We start from the raw sequence: 24489 nt of genomic DNA on the forward strand, positions 1-24489 counted from the left end.
AAGCCTAAGGCAGGTGCTCAACCACCGAGCCACCCAGGCATCCACACCACATTTTCTCTATCCATTCATCTGTCAGTGGACATCTGGGCTCACTTTTTAAATTTTTAAATAAGTCAATGGGCTCAGTAGATGACTCTCAAAGTATCCTTAAACTTTTAATGCAAATGAAATCACATGTTTATAAACCTGATTTGTGTGTGTTCAAAGTCTAGTCAGACTAGATCTGTTCCACTAAGGTAAGCTTGAGGGCTTTATATAAGTTGTACTTTTGAAATAAACTAATAAATACTTTCTGTATCCAATAAAAATATATCATTAAGTCCTTCATAATTGGAGGAAGGCCATTTGTCAAATACTGGGCATTGTGTAATTCTTCACATAATATCTATCTAGGGCTATGGGATGGTCAGACTAGTCATTTTGGATATATTTTCATTAAGACAAGCAGTTTGGGAGAGGCTCTTAAAAACTGCCATTTTGAAGGTATTTTTATGAGTTGACTAACTTTAGATAACAGGCCATGTACAGTAATGTTTTACAAAGTAATTGATTATTTAGAAATTAATTTCCAGATGTCTCTTCATATCATGCAGAAAATACTTTAAAACATTGTTTTCTATTTCACATGGTCTAGATATTAACCCTTGTATAATTTCCTCCCATTTTGTGAGTTTTTATTTCATTCTTTGACAGTGTCCTTTGACACACAAATGTTTAAAAGTTTTTTCTTTGAAATCTACTTCTTTGTATAATTAACATACAGTGTTATGTTAGTGTCAGATGTACAACATATTAATTTGACAATTCTACACATAACTTAGTGCTCATCAGGATAAGTGTAGTCACCCATCTGCCATCATACAATGTTATTACAATATTATTGACTATATTCCCTATACTGTACTTTTCATCTCCATGGCTTACTTATTATATAGCTGGAAGTTTGTACCTCTTGGTCTCCTTTATCTATTTTGCCCTGTACTCCTACTCCCTACCCCTCTGGCAACCACCAATTTGTTTTTTTATTTATGGGTCTCTTTCTGCTTTGTTTTGTTTTGTTTTTTTAGATTCCACGTATCAGTGAAATGATATGGTATTTGTCTCTCTCTGTCTGATTTATTTCACTTAGCATAATACTCTCTAGGTCCACCCATGTTGCAAATGGCAAGATTTCATCCTTTTTATGATTGGGTAATATTCTGTTATGTGTGTGTGTATGTGTGCATGTCTACATGCACACGTGTGTATGTGTGTCACCTCTTTTTTATCCATTCATCTGTCAGTGGACACTTGAGTTGCTTCCATATCTTGACTATTGTAAATAATGCTGCAGTAAACATAGGGGTGCATGTATCTTTTAAAGTTAATGTTTTTGTTTTCTTTGGATAAATACCCAGTAGTGGAATTACTGGATCATATGGTATATCCATTTTTAATTTTTTGAGGAATTTTCATGCTGTTTTCCACAGAAGCTACACCAATTTACATTCCTACCCACAGTGCATGAAGGTTTCCTTTTCTCCAAATCTTCACAGACACTTGTTATTTATTTTCTTTTTGATATTACCCATTCTGACTGGTGTGAGAAGATATCTCATTGTGGTTTTGAAATGCATTTCCTTGATGGTTAGTGATTGTTGATCATCTTTTCATGTGTTCATTGACCATCTGTATGTCTTTGGGAAAATGTCTATTCAGGTCCTCTACCCATTTTTAAATTGGATCGTTTGTTTTGGTGTTGTATAAATTCCTTATGTATTTTGAATATTGACCTCTTATCAGATATATCATTTGCAAATATCTTCTCCCATGTAATGGGTTGCCTGTTTGTTTTGTTGATGGTTTCCTTTGCTGTAGAAAAGCTTTTTATTTTGGTGTAGTCCCAATAGTTTATGTTTGCTTTTGTTTCCCTTGCCTGAGGAAATGTATCCATGAATATGTTGCTTAGGGCAATGTCCAAAAGAACAGATGTTTTAATCAATTTCATTATATCTATTTTCTTTTGTTGTCTGTGCTTTTGGTGTCATATCCATGAAAGCATTGCCACATCCAGTGTCAAGAAGATTTTATCTTATGTTTTCTTCTAATAATTTTATTTTCAGCTCTTACATTTAGATCTCTGATACATTTTGAGTTAAATTTTATATCATATGAGATCAGTGTTCAGGTCCTTCTTTTTGCAGGTGAATATTCAGTTTTCCTGGCACCACTCATTACAAGATTGTCCTTTCCCTATTAAATGATCTTGGTACCCTTTTCAAAAAGCATTTGACCAAACCAAGAGTTTATTTTGAGCTCTCTTTTATTCTGTTGATTTACATGACTGTCCTTATGTCAATACCTCACCATTTTGATTACTGCAGCTGAAGTTTTGCAGAAAGTTTTGAAATTAGGTTTAAGGAAAAAATAACTGTTCTTATTTATCTTCATTCTATTTCTACAAAAAAAGTTATTGGTGTTTTGATAGGGATGACACTGAACCTGTAGATAACTTTGGATAGTATTGACCTCTTAATAGTATTAAGTCTTCCAATCCATGAACATAGTATGTGTTTTCATATATTTGTGCTTTAATTCTTATAATAATGTTTTGAAAGTTTCCCCTTGTTTAACTCTATTCTTCAGTATTGAGTTATTTTTGATGCTCTTGTAAATGAAATTGTCTTCTCCATTGCATTTATGTTCATTGTTAGTATATATAAATACAGCCAATTTTTACATGCTGATTTTGTATACTGTTACATTATTGAAATTGTCTTTAGGTATTTTTCTGTATCAGATCATATCTTCAGGTAGAAAATAGGTTATTTCTTTTCCAATCTGCATGCCTTTTTCCCCCTTTTCTCTTATCTAATTCTTCTGGCTATTATATTGAATTGAAAGGGTGAAAACGATCGTCTTTTCATTGTTCCTGATCTTAGGGGTTTAGGTTTCAGTCCTTCACTATTGAAAATGATGTTAAGTTATGTTTTTCACAATAGCCTTTATCATGTTGAGGAAGAATTTTTCTATTCTTGGTTTGTCATGAAATGGTGTTGAATTTTGTCAAATTCTTTTATGTTTTCTCCTATCATTCTATTAATGTGGTGTATTACATTAATTGACTTTTATATGCTGAACTGTCCTTGCATTCCAGGAATAAATTTCACTTGGTCATGGGGGTATCCTTTTAACATTCTGCAGAATTCAGTTTGCTGGGTTTTGTTGAGGGTTTTGTCATCAGTATTCATAAGGGAAATTGGTCTCTAGTTTTCCTTTCTATGTTGTGTCTGTCTTGTTTCTATGTAGTATCTGTCTGTCAGGAGTAATGTTGGCTCCTGAGAATGAGTTAGGAAGTGTTCTACTTATTCAATTTGTTGGAAAAACTTGAGAAGGTTTGGCTTTAATTCTTCTTTAAACATTTGGTAGAATTTACCAGTGAAACCATCTTGTCCTGGCCTTTTATTGTTTTCGTTACCAGATTTTGATTACTGACTCAGTATCCTTACCTAGGTATAGAGATATTGAGATTTTCTTTTTCTTCATGATGGATTTTAGTAGATTGGTTTGCTTATAGGAATATATTCATTTCATCTTGTTATCCCTTTTATGTGTATACAATAAGTAATAGTATTCTGTTGCAATACCTTTTACTTGTCTACGGTCGGTAACATTATCCCAAGTTTCATTTCTGATTTTACTAAGTAGAGTCTTCCCTCTCTTCTTTAATCAACCTGTAGGGGTTTGTCACTTTTGTTGATCTTTTCAACAAAATTGAAATATTCAGCTTTTGAGGTAGAGTTTATTTCTCCATGAAATTTTATCAGTGTTTGCTTCATATACTTTTGGGCTCTGGAGATTGTTACATATATGTTTGTAACTGTTACATATTCTGAATGAATAAGCACTTTGCTTAATATTTAATGTCCTCATTGTTACTTGTAACAGTTTTTCACTAGAAGTCTATTTTATTTGATATAAATATATAGTTTCAGTCTATTCGGTCTGCTATAACAAAGCACTACAGACTTGGTGGCTCATAAGCAACATCTGTCTCACAGTTCTGGAAGCTGGAAGTCTGTCTGAATTCAGGGTGCCAGCATGGTTCAGCTGTGGTGAGGGCTCTCTTCTGGGTTTCAAACTGTTAACTCCTTGCTGTGTCCTCACATAGTGGAAGGGGCTAGGGAGCTCTGTGGGATTCTAGTCATTATTTCTTCAAATAAATTTCCTGCTGCTGTTTCTTACTTCTTATGAGATTCCTGTGATGCATATAATAGTCATTTGATGGTGTCCTAAAAATCTGTTAAACTCTGTTTATTTTTCTTCATTCTGTTTCTCAGACTTAATTATTTCAATTGTCTTTTCATATTTCCTGATTATTTCTTCTGACTTCTCAAATCTGCTCTTGTTACCCATTAGTAACTTCTCAACTTAATAATTTATTTTTCAGCTCCAGAATTTTTGTTTGGCTCCTTTTTATACTTTCTCTTTGTTGATATTCTCATTTTGTTCACACATCAATTTATTAATTTCCTTTAGAAATTTGCAATCATTTCCTTTAGGTATTTCAGCATGCTTAAAATAGTTTTACTAAAGTATCTATCTGGTACGTTCAATGTCTCGGCCTCCTCAAGGATGGTTTCTGTCAACTTATATTGTTCTTTTGAGTGGTATATGTCTTCATCTTTATATGCCTTTTGAATTTTTGTTGTTGTTGTTAGAAGTGAGACCGTTGGAAACACAGCCCAGTTCACCAGTTTTGGCAGGTTCTCTCTATAGTGATATATAATCCATCAATGAGCTAGACTTGCTCTGAACCTAGAAAACAGCCAGAAGTGAAAGCTTGTTCTTGGATCTTCTCTAAGCCTGTATCTTTCCTTGGCCTTCCTGTGAGTTTCTCAATTCCTCTGTAAATAGACGCTTTTGAATGTCTTAGTTCCCTAAATAGTTTTGTCCCACTTCTCATCAGGGCCTGAGATGGCCTATTATATGTCTCCACCCATAATCTCTTGCTCCTGGTGTTTTGTGGGTCTCTACTCTCTTTGAAGATATCATAAGCAGTGCCCTCTGTTTTTCCACGAGATCTGAGTTAGGTTAAACAAATGACAGTCTTTCAGTAGCTGTCATATACATTAACTTACAAATAATGTCAACTCTTTACTCTTGTTCAAGAGGGAAAGGATTACTGGACTGTCCCTTCTTCTAGATAAAGACTAACACTTCATATGAGGGTGGGACAAGCAATTAAAACACCACAAATCTTATTTATAAATGACATCAGATAAAGGGTTAGTATGCAAAATATATAAAGAACTTATCACACATGAGTGAAACCATATGATAATTGTCTTTCTCCAATTGACTTATTTCACTTAGCATAATACCCTCCAGTTCCATCCACATTGATGTAAGGTGAGTATTCGTCCTTTCTGATGGCTGAGTAATATTCCATTGTATATATACACCACATCTTCTTTACCAGAGAGGGAGACAAACCATAAGAAACTCTTAACTATAGGAAACAAACTGAGGGTTGCTGGAAGGGGGTGGGGTGGGAAGATGGGGTAACTGCATAATGGACATTAAGGAAGGCATGTGATGTAATGAGCACTGGGTATTATATAAAACTGATGAATCACTGACCTCTACCTCTGAAACCAATAATAAGTTATATGTTAATTAATTGAATTAAAAAAAAAAAGTTCTCTCTCTCTTCCCCTCCCCAGCTCACTCTCTCTCTCCCTCAAAAAAAAAAAAAAAAAAAAAAAAAAGGAGAAAAAAGCACAGGAAGCTTAATGGAGAAAGACGGGCACAGAGGGGCTAATTAAAAAAAAAAGAAACAAACTGAGGGTGGCTGGAGGGGAGGTGGGTGGAGGGATGGGGTAACTGGATGATGGGCATTAAGGACAGCACTTGATGTAGTGAGCACTGGGTGTTATATGTTACTGATGAATCACTAAGTTCTACTTCTGAAATTGATTATATACTATATATTAAATTGAATTTAAATGAAAAATTGAAAAAATACTAGTAAATCAAATTCAACAGATCTTTTAAAAAAAACTCACCACAAATCTTCTCTACTGTTCTGAACGTGGCATTCATTAAGCAACTGTAACCTGATTTTTCTAATGGTTTTCCAGAAATTTTCTGCAGTAGTTTGGCCAGTTTCTGGTTATGTTTCCACGGGGGAACAAGAGCTTATAGCTTCCTAGTCTACCATTTTGCTATTTTCTATTATTAAAGGACATTTTGTAAAATATAATACAATGCATAAATAGAAAAATACAAATATATTGATGTCTTTACATTTAAAACAACATGATGACTGTAAATTATTTCATGTTTTTATGATTTTATTTTTTCATGTATATTTCATGTTTATACATATTTTTTACACATCTTGGCTTTATCTGAAGAAGCATCTTTTTTCTTTTGCAAGTAAGAAAGATAATGCACATTTTTTAATACAATATGAATTTTTTCAGTTGCTTTTATTTTTTACATTGAAATTCTGTCACCTGCAAAAGAAATTAGTTCAGTACCAACTCATTTTATGTAAGAAATGATTGAATTAAACAGCAAAGAATTATTGATTTAGACAGTTGTTTGTAATGTACCTAGTAGGTAATAGGCACTGTCATAGGAGATGTAAAGAATATTAATATAAAGTTCTCAATTCAAGGGTCTCATAAACTGTTTAGACATATTTTCTGAGGTCTGACTATCATGATGCATGAGAGTTAAATGGAACATAAAACATCTCTAAACAGACCATAAGGTTAAAATTGAGAAAAGAGAAAAAACACACATATATTAAGTTCTTGAGTGGTTTGTAGGCATTCTACATGAGTCATCTTTTGGAGTTCTTACTACTGTCCACTAAAGGGAGTATTTTCCTTTTTTACAAAGAGAAACATCAAGTTGAGAAAGATGAAGGAACTTGTCCAATATAACTTTGGCTTGCACATGTGCAGTATGTGGAGTTATCCTACAGTTGAGGGTCACTGAGAAATTAAGGATTCACAGACTTTTGAGGCACAACTCAAGTGTCTGCATGTCCTTAAAAAGAAACAAAGGAACCTATTTAAAGAAAAGATATAAATATGCTAATGAATATAGTTGGTAAATGCTGGATCTGTGATTCCCACCCCATGTCTTTTGGATGCTAACACCTTTTTTTGCCACTGTATCCCTTGACTCCAACTCCAGTTGAAGTTAACCAAAATGGTGAAGGTGAATAAATGCAGATTAATGTCTTTGAGTGAGACTTTCATGGCCTAAGAGCAGCAAGCATGAGGAAAATCTTAGGTTAACTGGCACAGTTTCCTCTATAGTCTGTTCTCTCATGCTTATCTTGAGTGTCAGGGCTAGGAATGATTTCCCAATGTCTCTTGCAGTAGTTGAACTTAATTGTGCCCCCCCCCCAATTCATTTGTTAGATCCCTACCCCCCAGTACTTTAGGATATGACAATTTTGAGATTGGACCTATCAAAAGGTAATTAAGGTTAAATGAGGTCTTAAAGGTTGGTCCTATTCCAGTATTACTGATGTCCTTATAAGAAAAAAAAAATAAAAAGGGACACAGAGATGTGTACACACCAAGAAAAGACCATGTGAGTGTATAGCAAGGAAACCACTGTCAGCAAGCCAAGGAGAGAGGCCTCAGGAAAAATTAACCCTGCCATCACTTTGATGTCTTCCAACCTCAACACTATGAGAAAAAAAATACTGTTGTTCAAGCCACTCAGACTGTGCTGCTTTATGATGGCAGCCCAAGCAAATGAATACAGCTATTGAAAACCTAAAAATGTGCACGTGGCTTTAGAACTGCGTAATAGAAGCTGGAAAATAGAGGTGGGTTTTTTTTTTTTTTTTTGTATATTGGAGTTCAATTTGCCAACATATAGTATACCACCCAGTGCTCATCCCATCGAGTGCCCCCCTCAGTGCCCGTCACCCAGTCACCCCAACCCCCTGCCCACCTCCCCTTTCACTACCCCTTGTGCGTTTCCCAGAGTTAGGAGTCTTACATGTTCTGTCACCCTCACTGATATTTCCCACTCATTTGCTCTCCTTTCTCCTTTAATCTCTTTCACTATTTTTTATATTCCCCGAATGAATGAAACCATGTAATGTTTGTCCTTCTCTGATCGACTTAACTTCACTCAGCATAATACCCTCCAATTCCATCCACATTGAAGCAAATGGTGGGTATTTGTCGTTTCTAATGGCTGAGTAATATTCCATTGTGTATATAGACCACATCTTTATCCATTCATTTTTCGATGGACACCAAGGCTCCTTCCACAGTTTGGCTATTGTGGACATTGTTGGTATAAACATTGGGGTGCAGGTGTCTTGGTTTTTCACTGCATCTGTATCTTTTGGGTAAATCCCCAGCAGTGCAATTGCTGGGTCGTAGGGTAGCTCTATTTTTAACTCTTTGAGGAGCCTCCACACAGTTTTTCAGAGTGGCTGTACCAGTTCACATTCCCACCAACAGTGCAAGAAGGTTCCCCTTTCTCCACATCCTCTCCAACATTTGTCTCCTGTCTTGTTTTCACCATTCTTACTGGTGTGAGGTGGTATCTCATTGTGATTTTGGTTTGTATTTCCCTGATGGCAAGTGATGCAGAGCATTTTCTCATGTGCTTGTTGGCCATATCTATGTCTTCTTTGGTGAAATTTCTGTTCATGTCTTTTGCCCATTTTATGATTGGCTTGTTTGTTTCTTTGCTGTTGAGTTTCATAAGTTCTTTATAGATCTTGGATACTAGCCCTTTATCTGATATGTAATTTGCAAATATCTTCTTCCATTCTATAGGTTGTCTTTTAGTTTTGTTGACTGTTTCTTTTGCTGTGAAGAAGCTTTTTATCTTGATTAAGTCCCAATAGTTCATCTTGGTTAGGTTTATTCCTAGGTATCTTATGCTTTTGGGTGCAATTGTAAATGGGATTGATAACTTAATTTTTCTTTCTTCAGTCTCATTACTAGTGTAGAAATGCCACTGACTTCTGGGCATTGATTTTGTATCCTGACACATTGCTGAATTGCTATATGAGTTCTAGCAATCTTGAGGTGGAGTCTTTTGGGTTTTCTTTTTTTTTTTTTTTTAAGATTTTTATTTATTTATTTATTTGTTCATGAGAAACACACAGAGAGAGAGAGAGAGAGAGAGAGAGAGGCAGAGACACAGGCAGAGGGAGAAGAAGGCTCCATGCAAGGAGCCCAACGTGGGACTTGATTCCCGGTCTCCAGGATCACACCCTGGGCTGCAGGCGGCGCTAAACCACTGCACCACTGGGGCTGCCCACTTTTGGGTTTTCTATGTACAGTATCATGTCATCTGCAAAGAGGGAGAGTTTGACTTCTTCTTTGGCAATTTGAATGTCTTTTATTTCTTTTTGTTGACTGGTGAGGCTAGGACTTCTAGTACTATGTTGAATAGCAGTGATGAGAGTGGACATCCCTGTCATGTTCCTGATCTTAGGGGAAAGGCTCCCAGTGTTTCCCCATTGAGAATGATATTTGCTGTGGGCTTTTCATAGATGGCTTTTAAGATGCTGAGGAATGTTTCCTCTATCCCTAAACTCTGAAGAGTTTTGATCAGGAATGGATGCTGTATTTTGTCTGCATCCATTGAGAGGATCATATGGTTCTTGTTTTTTCTTTTGTTGATATGATATATCACATTGATTGTTTTACGAGTGTTGAACCAGCCTTGCATCCTGGGGATAAATCCCACTTAGTCATGGTGAATAATCTTCTTAATGTACTATTGGATCCTATTGGCTAGTATCTTGTTGAGAGTTTTTGCATCTGTGTTCATCAGGGATATTGGTCTATAATTCTCCCTTTTGGTGGGGTCTTTGTCTGGTTTTTGAATTAAGGTGAAGTTGGCCTCATAAAACGAGCTTGGAAGAATTCCCCTGGGAAGCCATCTGCCCTGGACTTTGGTGTTTTGGGAGGTTTGTGATGACTGCTTCAGTTTCCTCCCTGGTTATCGGCCTGTTCAGGTTTTCTATTTTTTTCCTGTTCCAGTTTGGTAGTTTGTGGTTTTCCAGAAATGCGTCCATTTCTTCTAGATTGCCTAATTTATTGGCGTATAGCTGCTCATAATATGCTTTTAAAATCGTTTGTATTTCCTTGGCATTGGTTGTGATCTCTCCTTTTTCATTGGTGATTTTATTAATTACAGTCTTTTCTCTTTTGTTTTTAATAAGGCTGGCTAATGGTTTATCTATCTTATTAATTCTTTCAAAGAACCAACTCCTGGTTTTGTTGATCTGTTCTACAGTTCTTCTGGTCTCTATTTAATTGAGTTCTGCTCGAATCTTTATTTACTCTCTTCTTATGCTTGGTGTAGGTTTTATTTGCTGTTCTTTCTCCAGTTCCTTTAGGTGTGAAGTTAGCTTGTGTATTTGAGTTTTTTCCAATTTTTTGAGGTATGCTTGTATTGTGATGTATTTCCCTCTTAGGACTGCTTTTACTGTATCCCAAAGATTTTGAATGGTTGTATCCTCATTTTCATTAGTTTCCATGAATCTTTTTAATTCTTCTCTAATTTCCTGGTTGACCCTTTCAACTTTTAGCAGGATGCTCTTTAACCTCCACGTGTTTGAGTTTATTCCGAATTTCTTCTTGTGATTGAGTTCAAGTTTCAAAGCTTTATGGTCTGAAAATATGCAGGGGACAATCCCAATCTTTGTATCGGTTGAGACCTGATTTGTGACCCACCATGTGTTCTATTCTGGCAAAAGTTCCATGTGCACTTGAGAAGAATGTGTATTCAGTTGCATTTGGATGTAAAGTTCTGTAAATATCTGTGAAATCCGTCTGGTCCAGTGTATCATTTAAAGTTCTTGTTTCTTTGGAGATGTTGTGCTTATAAGAACTGTCATTTGCAGAAAGTGCCGTGTTGAAGTCTCCCAGTATTAGTGTGTTATTATCTAAGTATATCTTTACTTTGGTTATTAATTGATTGATATACTTGGCAGCTCCTACATTAGGGGCATAAAATATTCATGATTGTTAGGTCCTCTTGTTGGATAGATCCTTTAAGTATGATATAGTGTCTCTCTTCATCTCTTACTACAGTCTTTGGGATAAAGTTTAATTTATCTGATATGAGGATTGCTACTCCTGCTTTCTTTTGGGGACCTTTGAATGGTAAATGGTTCTCCAACCTTTTATTTTCAGGCTGTAGGTATCCTTAGGTCTAAAATGAGTCTCTTGTAGACAGCAAATAGATGGGTCTTGTTTTTTTATCCAGTCTGAAATCCTGCGTCTTTTGATAGGATCATTAAACCCATTCACGTTCAGAGTTACTGTTGAAAGATATGAATTTAGTGTCATCATAATACCTATTCAGTCCCTGTTTTTGTGAATTATTTCTTTGGGCTTCCTCTTTCTTTTACAGAGTCCCCCTTAATATTTCTTGCAGAGCTGGTTTGGTGGTCACATATTCTTTCGGTTTCTGCCTATCTTGGAAGCTCTTTATTTCTCCTTCTAGTCTGAATGAGAGCCTTGCTGGGTAAAGTATTCTTGGCTGCATGTTCTCATTTAGGACCCTCAATATATCCTGCCACCCTTTCTGGCCTGCCAGATCTCTGTGGAGAAGTCTGCTGTTAATCTAATATTTCTCCCCATATAAATTAGGGATCTCTTGTCTCTTGCTGCTTTAAGGATTTTCTCTTTATCTTTGGAATTTGCAAGTTTCACTATTAAATGTCGAGGTGTTGAATGGTTTTTATTGATTTTAGGGGAGGGGCCTCTCTATCTCCTGGATCTGAATGCTTGTTTCCCTCCCCAAATTAGAGAAGTTCTTAGGTATGATTTGTTCAAAAATGCTTTCTGGCCCTCTGTCCCTCTAGGTGCCTCCCGGAACCCCAATTACACGTAGATTTTTCCTTCTGAGGCTGTCATTTATTCCCCTTAACCTTTCCTCATGGTCTTTTATTTGTTTTTCTCTTTTTTTTCCTCAGCTTCCTTCCTTGTAATCATCTTGTCTTCTGTGTCACTCACTGTTTCTTCTACCTCATTAACCCTTGTTGTTAGGACCTCCAGTTTGGATTGCATCTCATTTAATTGATTTTTAATTTCGGCCTGATTAGATCTAAATTCTGCAGTCCTGAAGTCTCTTGAATCTTTTATGCTTTTTTTCCAGAGCCACCAGTAGCTTTATAATTGTGCTTCTAATTGGCTTTCTGACATCGAATTGTAATCCAAATTCTGTAACTTTATGCAGGGTACTGTTTCTGATTCTTTCTTTTGTGGTGAGTTCTTCTTACTAGTCATTTTGCTCAGTGCAGAGTGGCTGTATGAGCGGGCTGTGTCAAGAATATCAACCACGACCTAAGTAAATTTCACCCCAGATGATTCTGCCCAGGTCAGAGACCAGAAATTGAAAACAAAGATCGAATGAAATAAAACAAAAGGACCACTAAAGTGAAAAACAAATTTTAAAACAAGGTAGTAAAAAAATTAAAGGCCAGGAATCCTAAAGAAGAGAAAAAAGAAAAGAAAAAAGAAAAAAAAGGAGGGGAAAAAAAAGAGGGGGGACTGGGAGATGGTGGTGGTGAAGAAGTTGTAGTGGAGGGAGAATGTAGTCTACCTGAGGGGTTCTAGAGGGTGATCCTCTTGTTTCTGAGTATATTAAGTTCTGTATATTAGAAGATGCTCAGTCTCATATAAACCAGAAATACTTGTAGAGGGCCCCAACACTGACCACCAAAACATAAATGAGATAAAAGAGGGGGGCAGAATGGGAATAGGAATCTCACAGAATGAACCAGCACGGTATACCACTTGGTTCTGGGTGCATACCGATCATGTTTTAGAAGGTATTAACTTCTGCCATTGTAGAACAAAATGAGGTAGAGTAAACAAAAAACACAACACAAAACAAAAAAACATATCTTGTATATCTCCCAAAATTAGGTTGAGTATGTTGAAGGGAATCTAGAAGTGGAAAATATATCTAGGACCTGTAATTGTAGAAATATAAAAGTCAAAAAGGAAGAATCTTAAAAATGAAGAGATGGTAAAATATTGTAGTTAAGGTGGGAAAGAAAAAAAAATGGAAATTTACAGTCTGATATAAAAACGAGTTGTACTGGAAAAAGGAGGAAAAACAAAGAAAGGAGGGGTATCCTCTGGTTCTATATACTGTAAGTCCCTTGACTTCCCCTGGAGCTTTCCAGTGCTGCTCAGTCAAGAACTTGCTCTTCCCCTGTCCTTCCAGCTGGTCTTCTGGGGGAGGGGCTGCTGTGCTGATTCTCAGGTGTGTGCACCTGGGGGTGCTGCCCCGCCCCCTGCCAGGTGCACGGCTCAGTGGGAGCTGTTTGTCCTGTGAGACCCCTGTTACCTGGCGGTCCCGTTCCATCCCAGGCACACAGTGACACAAGGAGGAACAATAACACTGGCGGAGGCCAGCTCTCCAGCTCTGGGGTCAGGTACCCCAGTAACTACTGCAGTCTTCCAGTCCTCAGGGGCCTGGATGCTCTGGGGGTTGGTGGTGGGGTGTGCTGATCTGCACAGCTTGGGGGCACCCGTAGGTGGCAGGAGAGTCCTCACTGTCCTGTGCCCTCCTGGCCTCTGCCTGTCCCAGGGGGAGCGCAGGATCCTGGACTGTGTCTCCCGGCACCCTGGGATCTGGGACCTGTGTCACTGGAATCGTGTTCCTGTGCCACACAGCCCCCTACCCCAGAGCTGCTGCCTGAGCTGCTCCCGAGGCCCTGCGGGGCATGCATTCCAACCCTTTACCAAGCTCCGCTGGGGGTCTGTGGCACGCTCTCACCCGGGTGCACTTCCTCTGTTAGTGACCCCAGGAACCTGGTGGCTCCACTGCCCCTCCTGCGATCCTGCCTGAGTTCTCTGTGAGCGCCTTTCCAGCCAGGAAAAATCCGGTGCAGGTTTTTAAAGTTCCTGCTTCTCCGGGCCTGGGCTTTCTTGTCCCAGGAGGCTTTCTCCCCAGGGCCTTAGCCCAGCTCCTCGCAGGGGCCCCTCCCCCACTTGGTTCTTTTTTAGCACCCCCCCCTTCCTACCTTGTTAGAAGCGAAAACTCTTCTCTCTGTAGCGTTCCACCTGTTCTCTCTAAATCTCAGATCGAATTTGTAGGTTTTCAGGATGATTTGAAAGTTATCTAGGTAAGTTGGTGGGGACAGGTGACTTGGGAATCCTACTCCTCTGCCCTCTTGCCCCGCCCCCTAATTCCAGTATAATTAATGTACAGTGTTATATTAGTTTTAGGTGTACAATATAATGATTCAACAATTCTATACATTACTCTGCTCATTGTGTTAAGTGAACTCTTTAATCCCCACAACCTATTTGCCCCATCCCTCCAACCACCTCCCCTCTGGTAATCATAAGTTTGTTTTTTATAGTTAAGAGTCTGGTTTTTTGTTTGTCTCTTTTCTCTTAATTTGTTTTGTTTCTTAAATATCGCATGTGAGTGAATCATTAGTGACCTTTTATTTTATTTTTAAGGATTTTATTTATTTATTCATGAGAGACACACACACACACACACACACACAGAGAGAGAGAGAGAGAGAGGCAGAGGCAGAGGGAGAAGCAGGCTCAGGCAGAGGGAGAAGCAGGCTCCATGCAGGGAGCCCGACACGGGACTCATCCCAGGTCTCCAGGATCACACCCTGGGATGAAGGCGGTGCTAAACTGCTGAGCCACCGGGCTGCCCTGACCTTTTAGATATAATACTGAAACATAATTCATGAAAGTTAAAATTGATAAGATGTGAGCCTTCTTCTCTGTGAAAGACACTCTTTGGAGAATGAAACAAGCTATAGACCAAGACAAAATATATGTAAAATGCACATCTGATAAATGTCTGGTACCCAAAGTATATACAGAAAACTCTTTGAACTCAACAATAAGAAAATAAATAGATTGATGAAGAAATTAGCAAAACATATGAACAGACGTTTCCACCAAATAAGATATACTGATGGCTAAGATATACTGATAGCTATGAAAAGATGGTCAACAGCATATATCATTAGGATATTGCATATTAAAACAACAATTAAATACTGTTGCACACTTACTAGAATGACCAAAATCCAGAACACCAACAATATCAAGTGCTGGTGCGGATAGGCAGTAAGTAGCAGGACCTCTCATTCATTGCTGATGGGAATGCAAAATAGTACACCCACTTTGGAATACAGTTTATCAGGTTTTTTTTTTTTCTCCAAAACTATGTATTCTTATCATATGATTTAGTAACTGTATTCCTTGGCATTTACCCAGAGGAGTTGAAAACCTCTGTCCACACAAAAACCTGCATACAAATATTTATAGCATCTTTATTCATAATTGCCAAATCAAAATGTCCTTCAATAGGTGAATGGATAGATGAACTGTGATTTATCTGTATGAAGGAGTGTTATTCAGTGCTATCAAGAAAGGGGCTATCAAGCCTTGAAAAGACAAGGGGGAATCTTAAAGGTATACTACTAAGTGAAAGAAGATAATCTGAAAAGGCTGAATACTGTGTGATAACTTTAAGAGTTTCTAGAAAGGGGGCAGCCTGAGTGGCTCAGCAGTTTAGCCCCTGGCTTCGGCCCCTGGCTTCGGCCCAGGGCGTGATCCTGGAGACCCGGGATCAAGTCCCACGTTGGGCTCCCTGCCTGGAGCCTGCTACTCCCTCTGCCTGTGTCTCTGCCTCTCTCTCTCTGTGTGTCTCTCATAAATAAATAAAATCTTAAAAAAAAAAAAAAAGAGTTTCTAGAAAGGCAAAACTATGGAGAAAGTAAAAAGATGGGTTGTAGGTTGCCAGGGACATGAGGGGAGAAAGATATGAACAGATGTAGCACAAAAGATTTTTAGGGCAATGAAACTATTGTGTAGGACACTGTATGTATGGGTACATATTATTAGACCTTTGTCAAAACCCTAGCATGTACAATACCAAGTGTGAACCATAATGTAGACTATGGGCTTTGCTTGATAATGATATGTCCCTGGTGGTTCATCAATCGTAATAAATATACCATGTGTAACAAATATACAAATGGTGAGTGAGGTTGGTATGGGAAAGGGAATCTATAAGAACTTTCTGTACTTTATTTTTATTTTTAGCTTTTTAAAGATTTTATTTATTTATTTATTTTTAAATATTTATTTATTCATGAGAGACACAGAAAAAGAAAGGCAGAGACACAGGTAGAGGGAGAAGCAGGCTCCATGCAGGGAGCCTGTTTTGGGACTCGATCCTGGGATTCTGGGATTATGCCCTGAGCCAAAGGCAAAGGCTCAACTGCTGAGCCACCCAGACAACCCTATTTATTTACTTTTGAGAGAGGGAGAGAGTGCTCGCACAAGTGAGGTGAGAGACAGAGGGAGAAACAAACTCCCCCTGAGCAGAGAGTCTGGTACGGAACTTAACCAGGATCCTGGGATCATGATCTGAGCCGAAGACAGAGGCTTAACCAACTGAACCACCTAGGTGCCCAATTTTCTGTACTTCCCATTCAAATTTGCTGTGAACCTAAAACTGATATAAAAAAGTCAGTTTTTTTAAAAACTAGAATGTACAACACAAAGAATGAAACCTAACAAACAGTAGACTTTAATTAGTAATGATGATGATGATGATGTCAGTATTGGTTCATCAGGTGATGCAAATGTACCTCACTAATGCAAGATGTTAATAATGGGGGAAACTATTTCTGAGTAAGGGGGTAGATGAGAACTCTCTGTATTTTTTGTAATATTTTTCTGTAAACTGAAAACTACTTTGGTTCACTTTGGCAGCATATATACTAAAATTGGAATGAAAACTGCTTTAAAAATAATACCAATTAATTAAAAAATACAAATAAATGTTTTCAGTAAAAAAAAAAAAAAAAAAAAAAAAAAAAGAGGGATCCCTGGGTGGCGCAGCGGTTTAGCGCCTGCCTTTGGCCCAGGGCATGATCCTGGAGACCCGGGATCGAATCCCACGTTGGGCTCCCGGTGCATGAAGCTTGCTTCTCCCTCTGCCTATGTCTCTGCCTCTCTCTCTCTCTCTCTCTCTCTCTCTCTCTGTCTCTCTGTGACTATCATAAATTAAAAAAAAAAGAGAGACAAAAATACTTTTTTAAAGAGAAAAGATATATGTGCCCATGCATATAACTGCTAAGTACTGGAATGCAGTTCCTGTTTACTGGATTCCAAAGACTTCTTTCTTTTTCCTGTGATATCCCTTAGATCCAAATCCAGTGGAGGTAATCTTAATAGTGAAGGCTAATAAAGATTAATGTCTTTGAACATTGTAGATATAAGAGCAGCATGCATGAGTGATGGTATAGGTTGATGATTACTTCATTCTCCTTTCTAGACTATTCTCCGTTGCCTACCTCAACTCTCTAGGATGTAAGTGAACCTAGAAATGATCTCCCAAATCTCTTGCTGGTAGCAGGGTCCATATGTCACAGTTCGGGCCAGTACAACATAAGCACACCTGTGGGAGTTTCTGGCAAAGCCTTAGCTTTTCTGATCCAGACACTAAGCCTTCTTCTGTTCCTTTCTGTCCTTGCCTAGTGTGCACACTGACCCCCTGAGGTGCAGCAGCCATCTTGGGACCATGAGGCAGCATAAGGAGGAAGACTTGTATGCTAAGCACAGCTAACTAGAGAGGTATAAGCAACTTGCTGGCATCATTAAGATGCTAAACAGGGTTGAATATTTACTCCACAGGCTTCTTTGAAGCCTCTGGTGTAGGGTTTTATTGCTCACAGAGAACACAATCCTAATTAACACACATATACGAAGTAAATTTTTTATATATTTAAACATTTTATTTGAGAGAGAGAATGAGCATGGAAGGGGAGCAGAGGGAGAGGGAGAAACAGGCTCTCCACTGAGCTGGGAGCCTGATGGGAGGCTCAGTCCCAGACTCCAGGATCATGAACTGAGCTGAAGGCATTCACTTAACCAACTGAGCCATCCAGGGGTACCCCTGAGTAAATTTTTTATATGAGAAATAAATTAGGCATACAATCATTAGTTTCTCATCAGAGTTTTAGGAAGACTTTGGTAACATAAGAATTAGATATCTTAACGATGTTAACTGATTATTTGAACGTGTGTAGTAGATGGTTAACCATAGATTGTCTTTGTACTACTTAAAATGTGGTCATATCGTCAGAAGCAGTTTATGCAGATTCTGGGACTGGGAATCTTTCCTCCAGGGTTGTTTTTGGAGATACATATGAGGAATATGGGCCAGGGTAGGGTCTGGGGGAAATGCCCTCTGTGCCTGGGAATGTCTTTTAATTCTGTTGGGGCGTTAAATTTTCTAAGTACTGCCCTTGTTCTTCTTTGTTGGACTTTCCATTTCAGATAGTTTTCTTCCTGGCTTTGTTCAAGATGGCTTATGGCCTCCGAGGTTCTTTTTTTTATTTTTTTTGGCCTCCGAGGTTCTGCAGTCATTTATGAAGTTCTATAAGGTGGCCTTTGTTAGGACTTAATAAACCTTTGTTAGAGGCCTCATTATGATTAACCTTTATGGAGGTTTGAAATTTGAGAGAATTTTTATACAGATATTTGATAGAAATTAACTTGCTATAAATGCTGCCTACAAATATATGTGTAAATAAGTCAAAGGAACTGGCTAAATACTAAGGTATTTGTTTATTTACTATTCTAGCAAGTTTTCATATTATTTCACAGTTATTTTGTTACAGAAATGGTTTGTAAATTCTCAAATAGTGAACATAAAATGAACATTGATTCCTTGCTAAACCAGTTCTTCTATAATATATGACATTAAGTTATTTTCTTTTATATCTCTTCATTTTTCTTCTTAAAAAATAATTTACTTTTAGTGTCTTAGGTAGTAGAATTAGGAGAAAACCCCTAATTTGAAAAATTACTTGAGTTTATGTGGCTCCAACTAAATTAAATGGATTTAGTGTCTCGTCTGATTGTTTGCAATTAATAGTTCAGTAAGACACAAAAAATGTTTAAAATCTATTAGAAAAGTCCCAGGTTTTGTGACTCTATATATGTGATCTGAGTTAATATCAATAAAAATATTTTGGTCTATTTTGTATACCTGATGTTAGACATTGTAAGTTATTTTTTTTACTTTTATTTCTTACTATTAAAAATAAATGCATTTAATATTAAGTAGTGAAATAACATTTGCGCATTAGGTCTGGAGGAAAAACAGTGGGTGACATGATAATTTATCAAATACAAATTTTTAAAATAGGCTTATCCTTTCCTGCTAATACAAAGCAAAATTCTTTACTAAACTATTCAGTTTTTTTTGAGTTATTATGTGTGGTTGAAATGATAAAGATTATGTCATTTTAAGTTAATAGCATTAAGAAAGCAATAACAATTATACAATTAGTAAAGAAGGCAAAATACTTTTGGAATAAAAATTTTTATTAGCAGAAACTATAATAATGCAAGGAATATTTTGTTACACACCAAATGAAAAACTCAAACACTAACTGATGATTTCTCCAATTTTAATAATCAGTGGGGTGATAGAGCCATCAGTGACATATGTCATTAAGAATGCCTGTGAATAGTAGATGAAATACACAATACTTTCATCTCAGCATCGGCTAGCAAGCTCTCTTCTGGTACAACCTACATTACAACATTTATCACTCATTTTTATGTAGTTATCTCTCTTTTTTCGGGGATGTTTATCTAATTTTGAAAGGCTTTTGTCTTCAGCTTCAAATTGTGTGTTAAGAAAAGTTTTCTTCATTTCTTCCAAGTTAAGATTGGAATCTTCCAGTACAAAGTGTAGCTCTCTTAATAACTTCTCCTTCCCAGACTGTGTTGCTATCCTCAGTTCCTGTGGCATACCGGGAATGGATTGCAACATCAAACTTAAGATTTCTGGATCATTGATGATGGAGGATGGCACAACTTCTAAATTTAAGAAAGGGGGGGGAGAGAAACACTCAAGTCAAGGAAAACAAAACAATTTTGCATAGACATAGGAAAGGACTATCATAGAATTTTTTTCTATTTTAAGAGAATTAAACATCAAAACAGAATCAACAAAGTATCCTGATTAAACAACTTAGTATATTATAGTTGGGTGGCATAAATTACCACATCATCACCAAGATTCTGCTTTATTCCATAGATCTCGTGTTGTTTTTCTTCATGTCCCCTTAATGCTTTCATCACAGCAGTTTTGACTCCCCCTGATTTCCAGTCATTTTGGTCATTGAAAACACTCAATTTGACAACAGATTAATTTTTCTTACCTGGGTAATTTTCTCCTGTTACTAATTTCTGAGTTATATTAGTAATCCTATCAAATATTTCATGATGGAAAATTACTGCTTCAGGATAAAGTTAAAAAGGCAGAATTTTCAACTGTTTTGATCTAAGTCAGGAAATAGCAGTTTCTGTTGTTCCTCACACATCTAGTTAACAGTTTCTTTTCCCCAGAGTATTTACTCCAACTAAAACAATACTCTAGTACTTTATATTTCCTCCTAATGCTCTTTCTCATTCAATTTCTAAATTGACAGATGAGAATTTATACCCCAGAGATATAGGGTACAAATTAATTAATTAATTAATTAATTAAGGCCCCAGAAATCTAAGTTTAACTCAACCTCCTCATAAAACTCTTTTTGCTCTAATTTAAACCTTCTCTAGTTGGGACCTTATTGAATGCAGAGAAAAACTAATAGTAACTTTCCATGTAATTAAAGCCAGTTAGTGGATTAGGCAAAACAATTGTAATTTCTATTATGTTTATCCATAGGCTGTGGTTTTTTTTTGGCATTCCTTTTAATCTGTGGATGGACATATAATGTATTTTGACATCTTGGTTATTGTGAATAGTGCTGCAGTGAATGTGGGAGTGGCAATATCTCTTCAAGATCCTGATTTCATTTATTTTAGATGAATATGCAGAAGGAAGATTTCTGGATCATATGGCAATTCTTTTTTCTTGTTTTTTGGGGAATCTCCATAGTGTTTCCCATAGTGTTGTATCATTTTGCTTTTTTTTCTAACAGTGTAGAAAGGTTCTAGTTTTTCCACATCCTGAAAAATACTTGTTTTTTTTTTTTTTTAATTTTTAAGTGGGGCGGAGGGTCAGGGGGAGAGAGAATCTCAAGCAGACTCCTCACTGAGCACAGAGCAGAGCTCAATCTCACAACCCTGAGATCTTGATCTGAGTTGTAGGGGTTCCTTATATATGTTGGAAATTAAATTCTTATCAGATATATGATTTGCAAATGTTTTTTTCCTATTCCATAGGCTGCCTTTTCATTCTGATTATTTCCTTTGCTCTGAAGAAACTTTTCAGTTTGAGGTAGCTCCACGTGTCTACTTTTGCTTTTGTTGCCTGTGTTGCTCTCTTTTATTAAAAGTATTTTTTAACCTTATTTTGAAACATTTTGCAATCAACAACAACTTCACCTTCTTAAGTCTAAAAAATAGATAATATTCTAATCGACCTGAATTTATACAAACATCTCTTAATCACTGTATTTTGAACTAAAATTTTACTATCACAGGCCTCTTTTAGTTAAAAGTATCTTATTTTTTAAAATGGGTGCAATGAATGTTATTTCTGCAAACATTGTAGGAAAAATGGTTAGTTACCAATTTAATAATATGAAAACAAAAACTAATAATAGAAGTTTTAAACTCATGAATCTGACATATACTTCCAAGAGAGCCTTTCTTTTTTTTTTTTTTTTTACTTCCAAAAGATTCTTAACTAGTAATTTAAATATTTTTCTTGATCATCATTTGCAGGCAATATTATGTTAGGCTGTTTTCAATTAAATTGTGTACTGGCTAGCAATAAAGAAGCAATAAAGAGATTTCTTTGGAAATACTTTAAAATCACAGTACTCTCCTATAGAAATAGAAATCTGGCAAAATAGCTATATATAATTGTGCTCAGAAAATCATTTTTAAGCAACAGTTTAGAAACAACCTAAATATCCACTAAGAATGGTTATATATATATGGTTATATATATATGACATAGAATATTACAAAGAAATTTTAAAAACTATGTTTTTAGAGAATAACAATGTGAGAAACTGCTTACAATATAATGTTAAGTGAAAATCAGGAGATTTACATATATATCTCCAAATTTTTTTACGATATTGTTTTTAAGTAATCTCTATAACCACAATGATGCTCAAACATACAACCCTGAGATCAAGAGTCACATGCTCTACCCACTGAGCCAGGCAAGTACTCCTACATATCTCATTAACATTGCTTTCCAGTTCCTCATTTAATACAGATATTTCTATTTTCTCATTAAATTCACGTATTTTTTCAAAGTCTTTAATATCTATGTATGTTTTTCATTTTTCTTATTGTATTTATGTATATGCTTCAGTCTTTAGTATGAGCATATTATTTATTCAGAAAAAGTGAATTAACAAGGACATAAAATGAATTCTGGCCGTTCCTACTTTGAATCAGTAAATTCCTAAACTTTGTAGTACTCTTTTAATAATGTATAAGAATTCTGTAAAACCTTGCATTAAGTAAATCAGTCTCTGACCAACAATGTAGAAAAGTAAATAGCTTTATAATTATGCTTTAAATCCCATAAAGAGAAGTAAGTGTGGTTAGTGTGCACCATGATTTTACATGAGAGTCACTCATCTACAGGATAGATAGCCTATAAAATATGATTATGATTTATCATAAATTGCATATATGTTGTGAAATGTGAAACACTAAGTTACTCATAATTGAGCTTACCTTTTCTGAATTTCATATGACCCACTACCCTGATTAGAATAGTCTGTGAAAGTTTGAATTGCTACTTAAACTTAGCTTCCAATTTATCTTTATAAATAGTTTATTCCTAATGAAGTGTTTTTTGTTTTTAAACTATTCCAGAGTTAAAAAAAAAAAAAAAAAAACTATTCCAGAGTTGAGTTGTACTCAATTCTAGGGTCTTGCTTATGGAGAAAACCCACTGCAGCTTCTAAATGTTTGATGCATCAATGTGGTTTTCAGCTGTTTGGAGGTCAAACTTCCCTTGACTTTAGGTCCCCTTCAGTTTCTCCTGTGGGAGACCAGGCCATTTTCTTTCTCTCCAATCCCTTCTCTCACAAATGAACTTCAAGGTCCAGGGCAAAGAGGATGGGAGGCTAGGCTCTCCCCTTTGGTGAAGTTTACAAATAAAAATAAAAGGATATTTTGGAGGGTGTGAGCCACAGCCCAGCTTTTTTGCAAGGCAGTAGAGCCCTTAGTAAGACCGTTGGTATTTACCACTCCAGGACCCTCTCAGTGGTCTCTGAGTTCTGCCCCCATGCCCTGGGACACTCAAACCAGCACACAATGGACTGTTTGCCTCCAGTGCTCTCAAGTTGAGATGCCCAGTCCAGTTACCCCAGCTGTCAGCACTCCCTCCGCATGGCCCCACAGACTTGACTCTGGGGTCCAGTACAATGGGCCCACCTCTAACGGGTCCTGGCAACCTCTCTTCATCTGTGGCTCCGCCCCTCCGGATCCTCATCATCCTGGTGGCCAGGATGTGAAGGTCACCAGGTGCCTCTCAGGAGAAGCCTTTGTTGTTCCCACTGCTTTCCCTCCCTCTCCTGAGATCCCCGGTGAGACTCCACGGGGGGAGGGGAGGGGGAGGAAACTGCAAACTTGGAGGCATCAGCAGCCTCAGAGGCAGGGCTGTGCTCGGGAAGCCCGAGCCAGGGGTCTGGAGCGGGCAGAGCAGGTGCGGTTCTCAGTGGTCGGCGGCAGCCGGCCGACAACCAATGGGAAGTGCGGTACGGAGCGGGGCGGAGAGCTCACCTGCCAGGGGTTCGGATATCTGCCGACGTTCCCGCAGCTGGCCAGCCTTTCTCCCCCACCAGCTGGAGCCGCAGACCTCAATCTGTAGGCGGACATAATCACGACCACATGCCTTAAGTTTCTTGTCATCCGTGGCTGGGATCTCTCTGGGAAGTTGGCTTAGTAGCAGCCAGACACCTAGCAGGTGGGACAAGAACCAGCGCAGCATCTTGGACAGATCGCTTCTGCTCCGGACGTTTGTTTTGCTCCAGAGACTGCAGCCTCTGCCTGTGTTCCAATCCTGGACTTCAGGCTGCTGTCCTGGCCAGGTTTCACCAAGCTTTTATAGCCCCTGGGCGACCACTTAGACCTGAGTTTATGGCCCAGGCTCCACCCCTCTCCCCACCCCTACCTCCCCTTTCCTCCCCACCTTTCACTGTTTACAACTTTCCTCCCTTTGCCCATCTTTCTGTTCTTGGACCTTTTACAGTTGTATATATGTTTTTTCTTACTTCTAAACTATTTTGTATACTTAATGTAAGGTTAGTCAATATGTGAAGTTTTCCTTTATTATAAAGTTAGGAATGGCCCTTACACTAAATTATATCAAGAAAAATAAAATTGAAATCATCCATATTCTCATAATTCAGAGTTTTCCAGTGTGAACATTTGTTGCATAACCTAATCTAAATAAGTTAATTACTCTAGTGCCTGGTATATCAATCCATAAATATATAAT

At 37.4% G+C, this 24489-nt stretch overlaps 2 protein-coding genes across 8 annotated transcripts in view; one reads left to right on the forward strand and one right to left on the reverse strand.

Annotated features, from left to right (window-relative positions):
* The window catches only part of CD274 (CD274 molecule), a 144321-nt gene that overhangs the window by 19384 nt on the left and 100448 nt on the right, over nt 1–24489 (forward strand). The window lies entirely within an intron of this gene.
* On the reverse strand, nt 19455–24133 carry LOC140641140 (prorelaxin). The gene is made up of 2 exons (XM_072840561.1): nt 23772–24133; nt 19455–19886 (listed from the first exon to the last, which is right to left on the reverse strand). The coding sequence occupies exons 1-2, from the start codon at nt 23977–23979 to the stop codon at nt 19561–19563; spliced, it is 534 nt and encodes a 177-aa protein (XP_072696662.1). The 5' UTR covers nt 23980–24133; the 3' UTR covers nt 19455–19560.

Source organism: Canis lupus, chromosome 1 (assembly GCF_048164855.1).
Source record: "Canis lupus baileyi chromosome 1, mCanLup2.hap1, whole genome shotgun sequence".
Lineage (NCBI taxonomy): Eukaryota > Metazoa > Chordata > Mammalia > Carnivora > Canidae > Canis > Canis lupus.

Coding starts and splice junctions, on each gene's coding strand:
- LOC140641140 (XM_072840561.1), bottom strand. CDS start 23,979: ATGCTGCGCTGGTTCTTGTCCCACCTGCTAGGTGTCTGGCTGCTACTA. Junction 19,887..23,771: donor GATATCCGAACCCCTGGCAG/GTGAGCTCTCCG, acceptor TCTTAAATTTAG/AAGTTGTGCCATCCTCCATC.